The sequence below is a fragment of the Brassica rapa genome, chromosome A10 (genome assembly GCF_000309985.2).
Source record: "Brassica rapa cultivar Chiifu-401-42 chromosome A10, CAAS_Brap_v3.01, whole genome shotgun sequence".
Classification (NCBI taxonomy): domain Eukaryota; kingdom Viridiplantae; phylum Streptophyta; class Magnoliopsida; order Brassicales; family Brassicaceae; genus Brassica; species Brassica rapa.
In genome coordinates, this window is record NC_024804.2 from 10471611 (window position 1) to 10488214 (window position 16604).

At 33.7% G+C, this 16604-nt stretch overlaps 2 protein-coding genes and 1 long non-coding RNA gene across 3 annotated transcripts; 2 read left to right on the plus strand and 1 right to left on the minus strand.

The window, feature by feature from the left end:
- The first annotated feature begins 240 nt into the window (after positions 1 to 240).
- LOC108870167 (terpenoid synthase 1-like) lies at positions 241 to 9779 on the plus strand. Its single transcript, XM_018655465.2, has 4 exons — positions 241 to 8683; positions 8753 to 9029; positions 9136 to 9514; positions 9601 to 9779. Exons 1-4 carry the CDS (start codon positions 8432 to 8434, stop codon positions 9734 to 9736), a joined length of 1044 nt encoding a protein of 347 aa, XP_018510981.1. The 5' UTR covers positions 241 to 8431; the 3' UTR covers positions 9737 to 9779.
- On the plus strand, positions 9143 to 15233 carry LOC103844920 (terpenoid synthase 1-like). Its single transcript, XM_018655466.2, has 5 exons — positions 9143 to 9821; positions 10216 to 10357; positions 10460 to 10615; positions 14637 to 14729; positions 14818 to 15233. The coding sequence occupies exons 1-5, from the start codon at positions 9751 to 9753 to the stop codon at positions 15112 to 15114; spliced, it is 759 nt and encodes a 252-aa protein (XP_018510982.1). The 5' UTR covers positions 9143 to 9750; the 3' UTR covers positions 15115 to 15233.
- On the minus strand, positions 11679 to 14630 carry LOC117129279. Its single transcript, XR_004452982.1, has 2 exons — positions 12824 to 14630; positions 11679 to 12784 (listed from the first exon to the last, which is right to left on the minus strand). It is a non-coding gene; the product is annotated as an uncharacterized LOC117129279 (long non-coding RNA).
- Positions 15234 to 16604: the final 1371 nt, after the last annotated feature.

Sequence of the window (16604 nt, forward strand, 5' to 3'; positions counted from 1 at the left end):
TAAAATTTGTTTGTAATTATCTAAGAAATTTATAGATATAAGGAAAATATTTTTATTACTTCGAAAGTATATTTTATGTTGTTTATATTATGTTTTAAAGGAAATATTATTTTTTTATTAATGTCAGGATTATTTTTGTTAACTTTCATTTTCTTATGAAATCACATTACATATAAAAATATTTCTTCTTATGAATTCATATTAAAATTTATAAATGTTTTTTGTTGTATATTTTATTGGAAAAATATTAAAAACGAAACATCTAATTATGAAATAACTTTAATTTTTTTTAAAAAATTCAAATAACTTTATTTTTTTTAAATAAATATTTACTCAGTTAAAATAATTTTTTTGTTTGTAAATGTATACTCGTCCATGAGTAAGAGGAAATCACCTAGTATCAAACATATACGTTAACAAGGTGTGTAATTATTGTTGTGGTTTTTTCGAACATTATCTTATACTACTATATTTTTCACAACAAAAGACTATTCTAATCGTATGTAGATTCAAGATCCGATAGCCACCTCGGAAGAACTAAATCAACATAAAATTTGCTTATGTATTTTTGTTATGGTTATACTGGATTGTACCAATATAAAGAAAAAAGAAAAGAAAACTAAATATTAAGTAAACTGAAAATTTTTAAGGGGAATTGCCACTAATACCACTTTCCTAATACCACTTTTCATTTATACCTTAACCAACTTTACCATCAAAATTTTAACAGAAAATGACCATTATGTCCCTAATTAATTTCTATCTTCTTCCTCGATGTGAGAATCCGGCGAGCTCCGGCAAAAGACAACTATCGGATATGTGAGATTCTGAGGAGATTTAACGACGCTTCCCGACGAGATTTGATGAATACTGACGAGTTTCCGACGAGATCTGATGACGCTGACGAGTTTTCCGGCGAGATCTCACGACAATGACGAGTTCTCCACGAAGCTAACAGACTTTACAAGCTCAAACGAACGAGACGATCTCTCTCCCAACACTTAAGAAACGCTAACAAAGGTAAGAGGATAATAGATGGTGATTTTCGTCTCTTTCTGTAATTGTAGGTTGGTATATCAAATTCGATCAATTTCTAGGAAGGAAGACGAAGTTTTGAAGTTTTTCTCATGAAGTTTTCAAATCTCAAATTTATAAGACCTTATAAATTGGGTCCTTTGGAATCTTATTGTTGATCTGTTAGCAATCAAAAGACATAGAACTTAACATATATTTAAATCATGAGAAATTACTAACTTAAGATTAAGATTATTCCATGATTTCTTCTTCTCTTGGTTGATATGTTAATGTTGCAGGAAATTACAAAGGTGTGGTATGGGCTTTTGGATTTAAGGGATGCTGTGGAGAATATGTGTGATGATATGCATATCAAGTACCTCACTTTCTTGAGGTAATACAATGATGCCATTTGTAGTTTGACTAGCAAGGTTTAGTATGTGCAGTATGTGAGGTGGAAGGTTGGTGTTTTGGTAGTGTAATGTTCTGTTTGGTACTATATGAGATTCATTTTTTATGTCTTGTTTTGTGTATAATATCTATAGAAGCAGTGGAGATGGAGCATGAGTTTGTTGAGTTACCAAAGCATATTATTTTTGAATCTTGTTTTTGTAAGTGAGTGATGATGCGTATGAATAACATGTGATTGGCTTGCACTCAGATTTTGAAGATCGACGAGGTTGGTGAGCTGTTTGAAGAAGCAAGATGAACTCTGAACAAGAATGTGGTTTGTATGATCAAAGAATTAAATATTTATAACTCTTTATAAAAGTTGCAGAGTTGGCTTCTTTATACATCCTTCTCTCTCATCTTCTTCAGACATCTCTTATATTAAACCAATTATATATCCTCTTACGAGTTGCATAGTTGAAGAGATTAGTTCGACATGTAAATAAGTGTGTTTCCAATCGTTTCTTTTATAGAAGAATGAGATATGGAGAAGCCTTGATATCCTCAGATCATGTTAGTAACAACTAACAAAAACTGAGTTTTGCAAGTACAAACTCTATTGGAGCTAGATTCAAATGATTTACAAAGCTTTATAAATTAGTTTATAAATATTTATAATTAACTTATAGACTGCAGTAGATATTTTATAAAGTATTACAAATCTATTTATAAACCTATATGAATCAATTTATACATTCTTGTAAATCAAAATAAAATATCCCAAGTCTACTGATTGCTTGAAGAGCTCATCAACTTGGTGCTCCCCAATCCGCCATGGCTCTATGATGATGATGCCTTCTACTCCTCTTGCTTGGCGGTTTGATTCAGCTGAATTCACACTCAAAGAAGACTATAACGACTTCTTTCTAAATGTATGTTTCTTAATGTCTCAAGAAGCATTCATCCTTCAGATTAAGTACTAGTAACAAGCAACTATCTTTTAACAATGCTTTATTTCTTAATATACTTACAATGCTTTGTCATACACTCTACACCTGATTTCATGAAATAAAAAGTTGTAACACTTCAAAATACCACTAACCTGATTCTTCTGATATGTTTTTTGGCTGAATAGATATTTCTCTAACAGCTTAAAAAGACTCTCTAAATTATTTATAAATCTTTTGATAAAGTCTTATAAAACCTTTATATTTTTTTTGTAAACCCTATCCAAACTCTTCAAAACCCATTAAAATCTTTTATAAACCCTTATAAATCTTTTTTTTTGTCAACATTCTTTTCATTTAAGCCTCATGGGCTGAAATTATATATGGGCACAAGTCTTTCGGCTTAAAGCCCAACACTTTGATACACAAGATTAAATTCATAAAAATAAAGAACACGTGCATGTTTTATAAAGAGATGATGATACGTGGCATATTCTGAGGCACATGCGGACAGCGAACAATGATCCACCGCTTCAGACCCCACCGCTTCAGCTCCACGAACGAAGAAACCTCCTTTGTTGAACTTACAAATCTTATATGTCTTTATAAATGGTTTATAGACTCCTACAAATAATTTTACATACCCTTATAAATTATTTTATAATGGTGTATCAATTTTATAAATTATTTTTATAAACCTTATAAATTATTTATATACCTTTATAAACCCTTATAAACTATTATACAAACCATTATAAGTTGTTTTATCAAGCTTTCTAAATGGTTATAGACTCTTTTAGTTGATTTATAAACCTATACAACTCTTATAATACCCCCTTATAAATTGAATATATGCTTTCATAACATTTTTATAAACTTTTATAAATAGTTTATAAATTGCTTTTATAAACCCTTATAAATTATTTACATTCATCAATAATCATAGATTTACCCCCATTGGTTGATCTGAGAAAGTGAACTATAGATCTTAGAGACTCTTACAAATAATTTATAAACATTTATAAATCGCTTATAAACTTACAAAAATGTTTTATAAACATTTGTAAATGATTTATAAACTCTTATTTGCCCTTTAAATTTCTTTTCTCTTCACTTTTATCTTCTTTCATGTGTTATTGCTCTATATCATATATACTGCAAAAAGTAAATCCACAAAATTTTGTTCCCATTCACTTTTCTTCTTTTTATATCCTTGTTGAACTAATTGTACAACACTGTCAAAATCTATGTCATTAAGATCTGGATGCATCACCAAATGTTTGTATTCCTTAGAGAATCCAAACATTGTATTAACCAAAAAATGTAACAAATAATAAACAAGTTTTATAAGTCTCCCAAATCTCTAATTTACAAATTTATAAACCCATATAAAACTACATTTATAATCTTTTATAAAATGCTTCACATTATTGACCAAGACACCGATTGGATAATCACTTTTGGATTGTCTAGTGGATCTGTTCCAGCTTGATAAATCCTCAGAGGAATCACGAAGATGTGCAAAATTCATTGCTATCTAACTGCCTGACGAAATAAAAAGATAATGTTAACTTTTAATCGTGTAAAGATACTTTATCCAAGCATAATGTTCAAGTATTTTGGTAACAGTCTTACAAAGAATATAGGATAACACAACACAAGACTTCTCATGTTCACACGTTTATATGTTGTTCTATAGATATATACGATGAACTCTTGTTTAAGAACTTCTTTTATAACACCTTGTAAATCGTTGAGATGTATTATCATCATTATCCTAAAACCCAGATTTATAAGGGGTTATAATTCCTTAATATGCAGTGTACTATTGGAAAATACCTCTCTTAAATCGACATGTTCAAATGAGAAGTCTGAAGCATCAATGATATGAACTTAATAAAACGATGATATGAACTTCTAATCATGGTCTAAGATGGATAAGCATAGTGTTCATGTATTTCGACAAAAGTCTTACAAATAATATAGGATAACACAACAAAAGACTTCTTGAGTTCACACATTTATATGTATAGACATATACAACTCTTGTTAAAAATACTTCTTTTATAGAACCCTGTAAATCGTTGAGTTGCATTATCAACAATAACCTAAAATCTAGATTTATAAGGGGTTATAATTCTTTAATATGCAATGTTTACTATCGATAATCTCTCTCTTAGCCGGAACCCTTCAGATGACAAATCCAAATTAACTGTATTCTATTTTTGGATAACAGAAAGGAGAAAACCCTAAAATTACTTAAAACTCAGATTTATAAATGGTTCTAAGTTGCCAAGCTCAATATTCACTATCAAAACTGTTTCTTTTAGATCAACATGTTCAAATGAGAAGTCTAAAGCAATCTTGTTTGATTGTTTCATTGGAAACTTTTTCAGAAATTATAAGGAACCAAGATAGACAGAACTGTCACTAATCAGCCAAAAAAAGAAACTAAATCAACATATTTGGAAGAAAGAGAGAAGCTAATTTAAAAAGTCTTACTTTCATAATTCATCGTAGAAAGATCAATTGATACTAAAACACAAACTCGTTAAAGACATACACACTGAATTTCATGAATACGACGACGGCAGGGCTCGATGAAGAAGACGACGAACTCGTTAAAAACATACACGGTGAAGCTCATAAATACAGCAACGACATGTTTGAGGAAGACGAAAGAGAAGCTTGACGAAGAAGACGACGAACTCGTTAAAGACGGACACCGTGAAACTCATGAATACGGCGACGGCGGATCTCCACGAGAGAGAAGATAGATCTGAAAAGAGGCGTTTATGGTTGAAGATAAGGAAAGGTTAATTTAGTCTTTTGCCATTTAATGAAGAAGATATTTTTGAAAATGTCCATTTAGTGGTGGTAAAAGTGAAAAGTGGTACACCACAAAGTGTATAATTGAAATTCCCCCCTTTTTTAATTGTGGCAAAATATAATATTTTCACTAAAGATACCCAGAGGTATGATATAAGAAGATTTTTAATTATTTGATCAAAAGTATGTTTGTGGTAAAATCAGTTTTAATAAAAATATTAGTTTACATTTTAAAAATAAATACCATTTTTTGAGAAATTATGTTATACAATTAAGAGAATTTGTACTCCCTACCCACCATATATCCCCTATTTGCACTCCATACACTATATCTCTCCAATTTTTTTCCCCCCATCATTACCATTTTCTCCCTATTCCATGGTATCTCACCTTTTTTGGTATATTCAGCAAATTAGCTCTACAATTAAAGGGTTTTGTAGAAACTTTTTAGTCTTGCTGTAATTGTAAACATTTTTTTGTAAACTAAAGAATTTACAAAATTTAACCAACACGTCAATATAATAATAAGAAAATATTATTATTGAACTAGAGATTTCTTTGTTTAAGTTATTTAAAATTTGTTTGTAATTATCTAAGAAATTTATAGATATAAGGAAAATATTTTTATTACTTCGAAAGTATATTTTATGTTGTTTATATTATGTTTTAAAGGAAATATTATTTTTTATTAATGTCAGGATTATTTTTGTTAACTTTCCTTTTCTTATGAAATCACATTACATATAAAAATATTTCTTCTTTTGAATTCATATTAAAATTTATAAATGTTTTTTGTTGTATATTTTATTGGAAAAAGATTAAAAAGGAAACATCTAATTATGAAATAACTTTAATTTTTAAAAAAAATTCAAATAACTTTATTTTGCTTTTTTAAATAAATATTTACTCAGTAAAAATAATTTTTTTGTTTGTAAATGTGTACTCGTCCATGAGTACGAGAGAATCACCTAGTATCAAACATATACGTTAACAAGGTGTGTAATTATTGTTGTGGTTTTTTCGAACATTATCTTATACTACTATATTTTTCACAACAAAAGACTATTATAATCGTATGTAGATTCAAGATCCGATAGCCACCTCGGAAGAACTAAATCAACATAAACCATAACAGAAGACAGATTCCAAACACCTCGTGCCATGTTAAGGCACAATAGTATGTTTTAGTGTTGATTTTCTTATGGTAACGCTAATTATGAATCATTACCCAGTAATTAGAATTATTTGTTATTTCTCTGAAAGTGGCTAATCTTTTCATAGTGCTTCTATGGATCTGTAGGGTCCCAATTACTAAATTTGGTGTATCATAGTGGTTTTAACTAATAAGTTTATACAAATCAACCCAAACTCAAATCTCCAAAGTTGTTTTTAGATTTGTTTTGTTAAACTCTTTTTTGTTCGAGAAAAAAACATACGTAACTGGTTATTTGAATACCAAATAGAAAATATTTTAAAATATCAATTATTTTAGATATGTTATTTAAATATTTTGTTTTCTAAATCCAAAACTTTGAATGTTAAAAACTGCACCGCAGTTAATAATAACAATATGTATGTATATTTATATATTTTTGTTATTAATTATTAGAACCGCATCGCGGTGTTTCGCGTTATTCGAACCTAATAAATTTTGGAGCGTTTTCTTTCTCTTTCGTTTCTTGTTATGTGATTGTGTTAACATCTTCTCTTTTTTATTCTAACATTACAATCTTTCAAGTTTTGTGTTACGGTACATTTATGCTAGTGCTGATTTGTTTACGGTACTTTCTTTTTGTCAACGTTATGAATATATACCACACGATCTTGTTTGTTATTTTTTAAGTGACCAATAATTTCTAGTGCTTTACCTTTTTCGCTTTTATCTATTAATTTCTGTCACTAACTTATATTTTTTTATGGTAGGGCTGATTTGATCTACTGTTTTGTTTATTAAATTTTAAAACATGCCTCCAATAACATAGCTCTTGAAAGCACAAAAGAGATAAAAGAAAGAAAAAGCTAATGCTTTAGTGAAATCACTACAAACTCTGTAAACATGTTTCTTGCAAAATCTGCCAATTTTATTGAATCCGCTAGAATTAATTTATGAATTTTGTGATCCACTGGAAGATGAGTATGAGAATTTTTTTGAGAATTTTAATTAAGAAGATAAGGATGATTACATTGAAAAGGATAATAATCCAAGTGATAAAGAAATAAAGATATGAATGATCAAAAGAATAAGGAACGGGAGAGTGTTATCCAAGCTCATAATTTATTTATCAATATTGTTGATGCTTCTATTTCAGTCGCCCCATATAAACGAAGCTTTTCCAAATTAAGGTTAATAAAGTTGTATCTGCGATTAATTATCATGTTACTAGAAAGATTGAATGATTTAGCAATGATATATATACAAAGAGAACAACTTAAAAATCTAGACTACGAAAATTTGGTAAAAGAGTACTGAAAAATAAAGAAAAAACCAAGTAGAAGTGACCATTAGTTAGAAAGGGATATTTAGGGCTGCAAGGGTCATGGATGTGGTCATTATGCAAATGAGTCTCCTAATAAGGGAATCATGGTTCTTTTGGACAATGGGAAAATTGAGACTGAAGACGGATGAGTGTCCAATTCTGTGTCTTCAGTGAGGAACCACCAGCCAAAGGCGACCTACTGGTTGCACGAAAGAGTTTGAGTGTTCAAACTGGTGTGGAAGAGAAGGAGCAGAGGAAATATTTTTGTTCCGTACTCGAAGAAAAGTAGATAAAGTGTGTAGTTTCATCATCTATGGTGGGAGTTGTACCAACGTGGCCAGTTACACCATGCTCAAAAAAATTGGTTTGGAAAGAGGAAAACACTTATATGTTGCAATGGCTGAACAACCTAGGAGATATGAAGGTCACCATACAGGTGATTGTTCGTATGACCTTTGAAAGATACCAAGATGAAGTTTTGGTGATGTATTGTCTTTGAAGAGATTGACGAAAGTCGGAAAATGGCAAAAAAAAAAAGAAAAAAATTTGGTAAAAAAGGAAAAAGAATGATGACTATTAAGTTGATATATTTTATCATATTTTCAATTTGTTGCCCTGCAAGGATTAAGACCATACTTTTGTAAAATATTGATAAATAAATTTAAAATTTCCTGAAAACATTTATTTAAAACTATTATTTGACGGGTCCAAGAATCAAATCGTGCCTATAAAATCTAGTGTTGAAAATAGGTTCAATATAATCGGCCCATCAAAATGGAAAGCATAACAAATGTTGTACCAACATACAAATCTCAACTCTCTCTTTGTTCTCGAAATGAAATGATCTCAGCATGCAAACTCTTTTCCTTGCCCCTGATATCTTTTCCAGGCAAGTCTCCGAAGCTTTTTCCCTTAAAGGCCTTTCCTTCTCAAACAGGTGAAGTTCAAGAAAGTGAACGCCTGTTTAAAAAACTTCCACCTTCTAAATGGGGCGATCACTTCCTCTCTGCTCATGTGGATGCATCGGTGAGTTTTTTTTTTAATATATATATATAAGAGAGAGATCATGAACGCTATCACATATCTTTTTTTTAGGAAATGGACACGCTTGAGAGAGAGATTGAGGCAGTAAAGCCAGTGGTGAGTGGCATGATCATGTCTTCCCAATGCCTGGAATCGACTAAGAAGAAAATCCTTATGATATATTTGCTAGTGAGCCTAGGTCTGATGTATCTCTTCGAGGACGAGATCGAGGAGTGTCTAAAAGAGGGTTTTGGAAAGATAGAGGATATGTTGGCCGGTGAAAATGATTTGTACACAGTCTCTACAATCTTCTGGGTTTTCAGAACATACGGTTACAACATTTCTTCCGGTAAAGAGACTCCTGCCTGCTTTGTTAATTTCGATAGATGTTGGTACAACTCTGTTTTTTCATTAATATAAGTTATGATAACAAGATGTTTCTCTTGGAGGTACAGACGTGTTTGAGAGATTCAAAGGGGGAAATGGAAATTTTAAGGAATGTCTAATCGAGGATGCCAAGGGTATGGTGAGCTTGTATGAAGCCGCTCACTTGGGGACAACAGCAGATTATATATTGGACGAAGCTTTGAGCTTCACGACAATAAAGTTAGAGTCATTAGCTGAAACTGGAGCAATTTCTTGTCATATCTCAACGCGTATACGAAATGCTCTTTGCATGCCTCAGCATTTTAATGCCGAAATGGTATTCACAAGGGAATACATTTCATTCTATGAACAAGAAGAATATCACAACAAGATGCTACTGAAATTTGCTAAGCTCAATTTCAAGTTCTTGCAGCTGAATTGGATTCAAGAACTGAAAACTTTCACCAAGTATTTGCCGCTTAATTTTAGCTATATATCTTTTTTTGAGAATAATAACTATACTAGCTAAAACAGTCATTGTCGTTGTTCTACAGATGGTGGAAGCAGTACGATTTTGCATCTAAACTCCCACCATATTTTAGGGATAGGATGCACGAGTGCTATCTTTATGGATTAATGATATATTTCGAGCCCGATACTCGCGAGGGAGAACTGCAGTTTTTAAATTAAGCACGGTCTGGACCATGATTGACGACACATGTGATAGATATGGGTCTGTTTTGGAAGTTGCAGATCTTGTTCATTGCGTTGGAAGGTATCATCAGCACATTTCTCTTCTTTTTTCTTCCTTAGCTAGAATGAGTATTCCCTTTTCTATATGAGGGAATTGTTGCAAGGTCCATGACTGACGACACATGTGATAGCTTAAAATAAAAACACACGTTAGCTTTCAAATGTTAAAATGCGTAAGCATGAAAATATTTTATAAAGGTTTATGAATTGAGTGTCTATTAGTAATCAGGTATGAGATACATGCCCTATACCTGAGACGGGTAATTCGTATGTCCAAAGAATGCAAAAGTGATAGCAATAAAAATAAAATCTACGGTATTCTATATACCTGAACAATCTTTTTTTTTTTGTAAAAAATATACCTGAACAATCTTAGTGTAGAAATCTCAGAATGTAATTATGTATTGTATACACAGGTGGGCTCCAGATTGCGCAGACAGTTTACCAGAATATATGAAAACCGTTTTCAAGTTTGCTTGGAATGTTTTCAAAGAGTGTGAAAGCGAGGGCATATCTGAAGAAGGCTTATCATTCAATGTGCAAGGTTTACTTGAAGAGGTAATATATGAGTCTACGACTACCATTCAGTGGACAAAATATTACAGGTAGATAATATAGTAGACATTAAAATTCTCTTTTGTACTCGTATTAAATAAGCAGTTCAAGATATACTTAAGAGCCAACCTTTGCTTCGCGGAATGGGCACACACAGACGTGGTGCCTACATTTGATGAATACTTGGAGATTGGAGGAGTCGAAGTCTCGATGCAAGTATCTATAGCAGGCAGTTTGCTTGGGCTGGGAAAAACTGCTAGGGAAGTATTAAAGTGAAGCAAGACAAGGAGATGTGAAGGCCAAACAAAGGAAGTGAAGGCCAAGCATCTCCACATCAAACTAAAGAAGAAGAAGCTATCCTAGCCATGAACAAGCCTCAAGAGAGTGATCACACGGCCAAGACAATGAAAAGATGATCAAGGCGTGTGTGCAAGAAGAGAAGGAGGCTGTAGAGTCATGAAGTGTGTTGCAAGTATTCAAGACTTGTGCATCAAGGAAAGGAGCCAACAAATGAAACAAGAGAAGAAGAGGTACTTGAACAGAGTCTGGTACATACAACTTTGCTGTACAAGGCAGTCCGTACAGTCTTGGCTTCCAAGTAACCAAGCTTAACCTAGAGTGACTTGGAAGGCAAGGAAAGTAGTGAGCTCGTCCAGCTTGATATTCTGAAGCAGATTTGAAGTTTAAACAAGCTTATGACCGTTGGAGAGTCAAGGGAAAAGATCTGGTTTGAATTGAAGCAAGGAAAGTCACATGTGGTGCTTTGGAGAAGCAACTGGCCTGTCACTTTCACTTAAGCAAGCTGTGCCAACCTCTCTCCTGTCCCTTTCTCCTCATCTGGTCGTGCCTCTTCCTGTTCTCATCCTCCTTGGCTGCTTCCTAATAGCTTTGTTTATTCATTTCCTAGGATAGTATTAGTTTAATCTCTCCTTTGTCTTGTTGCTGCTGCTGTAAAACCTAAGGCTCTCCTCTATAAATAAAGAGGCAGCCTCATTGTAATGAACACACAAGAAATAAGAGACAAGCATTCATAAATTTCGTGTATAACTCATCTCTTTACTAAGTGTTCTTTAAATTAGTCACAATGTAGGGAGTTAAGGTATACATGTTTTGGGTCTGCCTAAGGGCAGATTATGCTTGCCCATTCTACTCTAAAATCAGTTTAAACTCTTCTTTATCTTCTCTTAAACTCTAGCTTACTGATTCTATTTCCTATTCTCCTTAAGTGAACAAACTGAAAGTGTTGTGTCACTTCTCAAGGAATAGATTCAAACTAGAGTCTTTAATCTGTTCTTAGTTTAATTCTAATTATTGTATCAATCTCACAGCCACTTAATCTCTCTAGATTCAGATGGTTGTGTAGATTATTTTGCTGAGAGGATTCAATCACAAGTTGATTGTCTCTTCCATTCTTAAAGAGTGAGTTCATGTTCTTAGCTATTCTCAGCTTTTCCAACATGGTATCAGAGCTTTGTTGCTCTTCTTGGGCTGAACTCACTTCTTTTGTCAATTTCTTCATCTGAATCTCTCTCTCTCTTTCTCCTTTAAATTCGTTTTTGATGAGCTGTGTGGCTGGGATTCAAAACTTGGACAGTAGAGAGTGTAGATGAAGTATGTATTCAAAATCTGTGAGTTTCTTTAAGATGCAACGCTTTAATGTTTTTTTTTTAATCAATGACTCTCGCCTTTATCTCCTCATTGTTTAATCCTTTGGATGAAAGATTAAAAATCTGTTCATGTCAGCTTGAGGGAGGGAGAAAAGATTAAACTTGTATCTTGAAGAACTCTTGAAAAAAAAAAAAAATCGATTTCAAAAATATTTTGTGTTCTTCATCTTGTCTAATGATTTCTTTAAAGAAGACAAGATGGAGTTCTGTTTTGGTTTCTTCTCTCCCATGTGTAAGCTGTGGTTCTGATCTTGAGTTGGGATCCTAATCCAAGGCTAAGGGAGGGAAATGAAACAAAAGACGTCATCTTTTTGTGCTTTAAAAACAGTTTTAAAAGATGAAGTTCTTGCTGGTTTGTCTCAAACATTATCATCCTTTTCTACCCTTTGTCTCTTAATATTTTCAAACTTGGTAAAAGACTTTATGTCTAATGAAACCAATGCTTGAGGGAGGGAGAAAGATTGATGATGATTTGAAGAAAATTGATTTGTAAGAGCATTTGAATTTCAGATTTAAAGAAATGCTCTTTGAAAGGATTTAAAAAAAAAAAAAATCTTAAAATGTTTTGAACAGATTCTTGAGTAATCTGATTTCGAAAATGCTTTAAAAATGTGTTAACTGGTGGTATGTTCATGCCTCACCAGCATTGTGATCAGCCATGAAGCTTGAAGGCCATGGACTGCAATCTGCTTCCGCAAAACTCTCATTCTCTACCATACTCTTACTCTCCATTATTCTCTAATATTCTCTCATACTTCTGTTACTTATTCTCAAATACTCTGGTTACTTATTCTCTGGTTACTTTATTCTCTCCATCACTCACTAATTTTGTGCTTTGAATCTGTCCATACTCGACAGGTTCTAAGTTTAAGAATGGTGATTGGTGTTTGTGCTTGGTTGTCTCAAGAAGACAATGCAAGTTCGGTTGATCTAGAGCAGCATCAGAAGCAAGCTTTGGGGGTTAGAACCAATGGCCTCAGATTCATGGACCCAAGACAAGATCTTGAGGAGAAGTGGCTGTAGGAAAGTGATGAATCAACTCACCAGCAAGATGTTAGCTAAGGGTCAGTAGGCTTCATGTGAAGCATCAAGAAGAAAGAGGTGTTGCACAAGTTCAAATCATGGCGTCAACACCCTAAGCAATCAGTTCAGATCATGGCTCAAGCCATGAGTCCTTTTGGCGGTTCAAAGACAAGTTCAAGCCGCATTCAGATCATAGATCAAAGAAGCTTCAAGCTCACTTCAAATAAAGCCAAGGTCATAGCTATCCATTGCACCGTGAAGGCTATACTCTTTTTGTCCTCATCATGGTTTTATCCCAAGTGGTTTTACATGGTGAGGTTTTCAATGAGGTAGTCATTTGCGTGTTGCAAGCTTGGCCTTTGGAACCAATGGCTTCCAAAGCCCAACCTTGAGGGAGGGTATTAAAGTGAAGCAAGACAAGGAGATGTGAAGGCCAAACAAAGGAAGTGAAGGCCAAGCATCTCCACATCAAACTAAAGAAGAAGAAGCTATCCTAGCCATGAACAAGCCTCAAGAGAGTGATCACACGGCCAAGACAATGAAAAGATGATCAAGGCGTGTGTGCAAGAAGAGAAGGAGGCTGTAGAGTCATGAAGTGTGTTGCAAGTATTCAAGACTTGTGCATCAAGGAAAGGAGCCAACAAATGAAACAAGAGAAGAAGAGGTACTTGAACAGAGTCTGGTACATACAACCTTGCTGTACAAGGCAGTCCGTACAGTCTTGGCTTCCAAGTAACCAAGCTTAACCTAGAGTGACTTGGAAGGCAAGGAAAGTAGTGAGCTCGTCCAGCTTGATATTCTGAAGCAGATTTGAAGTTTAAACAAGCTTATGACCGTTGGAGAGTCAAGGGAAAAGATCTGGTTTGAATTGAAGCAAGGAAAGTCACATGTGGTGCTTTGGAGAAGCAACTGGCCTGTCACTTTCACTTAAGCAAGCTGTGCAACCTCTCTCCTGTCCCTTTCTCTTCATCTGGTCGTGCCTCTTCCTGTTCTCATCCTCCTTGGCTGCTTCCTAATAGCTTTGTTTATTCATTTCCTAGGATAGTATTAGTTTAATCTCTCCTTTGTCTTGTTGCTGCTGCTGTAAAACCTAAGGCTCTCCTCTATAAATAAAGAGGCAGCCTCATTGTAATGAACACACAAGAAATAAGAGACAAGCATTCATAAATTTCGTGTATAACTCATCTCTTTACTAAGTGTTCTTTAAATTAGTCACAATGTAGGGAGTTAAGGTATACATGTTTTGGGTCTGCCTAAGGGCAGATTATGCTTGCCCATTCTACTCTAAAATCAGTTTAAACTCTTCTTTATCTTCTCTTAAACTCTAGCTTACTGATTCTATTTCCTATTCTCCTTAAGTGAACAAACTGAAAGTGTTGTGTCACTTCTCAAGGAATAGATTCAAACTAGAGTCTTTAATCTGTTCTTAGTTTAATTCTAATTATTGTATCAATCTCACAGCCACTTAATCTCTCTAGATTCAGATGGTTGTGTAGATTATTTTGCTGAGAGGATTCAATCACAAGTTGATTGTCTCTTCCATTCTTAAAGAGTGAGTTCATGTTCTTAGCTATTCTCAGCTTTTCCAACAGGAAGAAGGTTATAAGTGGTTAAAATCCAGACCAAAATACGTCGAGGCTCAGGCTAAAAGGGGTCGTCTGATGAATGACATGCCCGGGTTCGAGGTAATTACAATAACATGATCAAGATTTCTTTTGGTTTGGCTAATTAATGAACATGTGCATGATGGGTAAGATATCTGGTGTTTAACAGGATGATAAGAGCAGAGGGTATAACGCAAACGCCATCAACTACTATATGAAGCAGTACGGGGTTACAGAAGAGGAAGCATTTTCGGAGATTCAGAACATGGTTAGGGCCTTGGATAAGATTCTGAACGAGGAGTTCTTGAAAGAATCAGCGACAGTTCCGCGCAAAATCTTAAAACTTGCGGCTAATTTTGGAAAAATGGTAGTTTTTAGCTACAGAACAGGCGAAGAATACACTAACCCAGACGGAATATTCAAAGAGCACATCACCTCTTTGTTCGTCAATCTTATTCGCCTTTGAAATAAGAATTAGAATATTTGGTCTTCGTTTCAGTTGAAACATCTATGAACTTGGCATCCATGACAATTTCCTGTTCTATGAATTGGCTAATAAAGCTAGTAACGAGTTATGGCACAATATTGGATTTTGTGTACATCACACATTCGTACACATAAACAACCGTTGTGCATATTAATGTATTAGTTACTCAAGATTCTTAGATGTCATACAAGGCGAAACTCTGGTGCCCAAAACACCACATGTAGGTTGATATTTCTCACGTAATTTTTGGTGATTGATTACATTGCTTGAACACATCCCATCGAATACAATAAACAAACCATTTGACCAAGCGGCCGTCAAAGGAATCGATTGTCTATTTAGACAAGCCCATTTGGACATAGACAACCCAATTGGCATTCTTACCTATATGATTGTTTGTATGGAAGAGTTACCTTCTTGTTGTATATGGGTTCCACGTCATCTGCAGCAGGTGGCATGAAAGTGGCGGCTAGGGTATCTGGGTCCTCGTTGGTTACTTTATTTATAGTCTTGTTGATTGAGACGCTCCATCAAGTCTTTCATCATGGTCATTATATTTGCGAGATCCGTGCCGGTGGAGTAATGTCCATTCTGGATCATATCCGGCCATGTGTTATCTTCCTTGGTTTTATTTTCTAATTTCCCCACAGACAACGTTAATTTTTTTAATCTGATTTGGCCACGTACGAGATGTATACACGAAATCAATAGCGAGTTATTTGAAAGATGTTTATTGATTGATCAAAAAACGATTACAAGGAGAAAGACAATGAAATTGTAAAGAGTAAAGAACTCGTCAAAAACAATAAATCTGAGTAAACCCTAATTCTTGTGTCGATTTGTGCAATTGTGAATGTTCTTACTTTCACTTAGGTGTTCTCCAAGCCATTTTCTTTATTTTTTCTCCAAATCGGCATGTTTTTTTTTTTTCAAATCGGCATGTTCCTTTTAGAAATGTAAATTGGGACCGATGACTATGGGCTAACCCAGACCAAATTAAATTGGTTTTGATATGGTCAGACCCAAATGGTTAATAGTCTAAATGGGCTAAAATCACATTTAGCTAAAATTTTATGGGTCAAAACCATTTGGACATGGGATCCAATAAACCTAAAAATTTAGAGTTTTCTAAAATGAGAAAAAATTAGAATATAAAAAAAAACATGTTTTTCCAGCAAAAACTGTAAAATCACGTTTTCCCCACCAAAACCATGAAATCATGATTGCCCGAAAAACCATAAAATCACGCTTTTGAGTCAAAGCCGTAAGGTTATGTTTTTCCACTAAAACTGTAAGTTCAAGGTTAAGTTTTTCCACCAAAACCGTAAAATCACGTTTTTTTTCAAAACCCGCAAAATTACATTTTCGCCAAAATCGTAAAATCATATTTTTTTTTTGTCAAAACCACGACTTTTTGGCAAAACCGCAAAATCATTATTTTTTGCCAAAACCACAAAATCATGTTTTTT

What these genes read in the sequence shown, in the direction of transcription:
- LOC108870167 (XM_018655465.2), top strand. Translation starts at nt 8,432, where the DNA reads ATGGAAAGCATAACAAATGTTGTACCAACATACAAATCTCAACTCTCT. An exon ending in CTGCTCATGTGGATGCATCG is followed by an intron (nt 8,684 to 8,752) that starts GTGAGTTTTTTT and finishes TCTTTTTTTTAG; the next exon opens with GAAATGGACACGCTTGAGAG. An exon ending in GAACTGAAAACTTTCACCAA is followed by an intron (nt 9,515 to 9,600) that starts GTATTTGCCGCT and finishes GTTGTTCTACAG; the next exon opens with ATGGTGGAAGCAGTACGATT.
- LOC103844920 (XM_018655466.2), top strand. Translation starts at nt 9,751, where the DNA reads ATGATTGACGACACATGTGATAGATATGGGTCTGTTTTGGAAGTTGCA. An exon ending in GGCTGGGAAAAACTGCTAGG is followed by an intron (nt 10,616 to 14,636) that starts GAAGTATTAAAG and finishes CTTTTCCAACAG; the next exon opens with GAAGAAGGTTATAAGTGGTT. An exon ending in ATGACATGCCCGGGTTCGAG is followed by an intron (nt 14,730 to 14,817) that starts GTAATTACAATA and finishes GGTGTTTAACAG; the next exon opens with GATGATAAGAGCAGAGGGTA.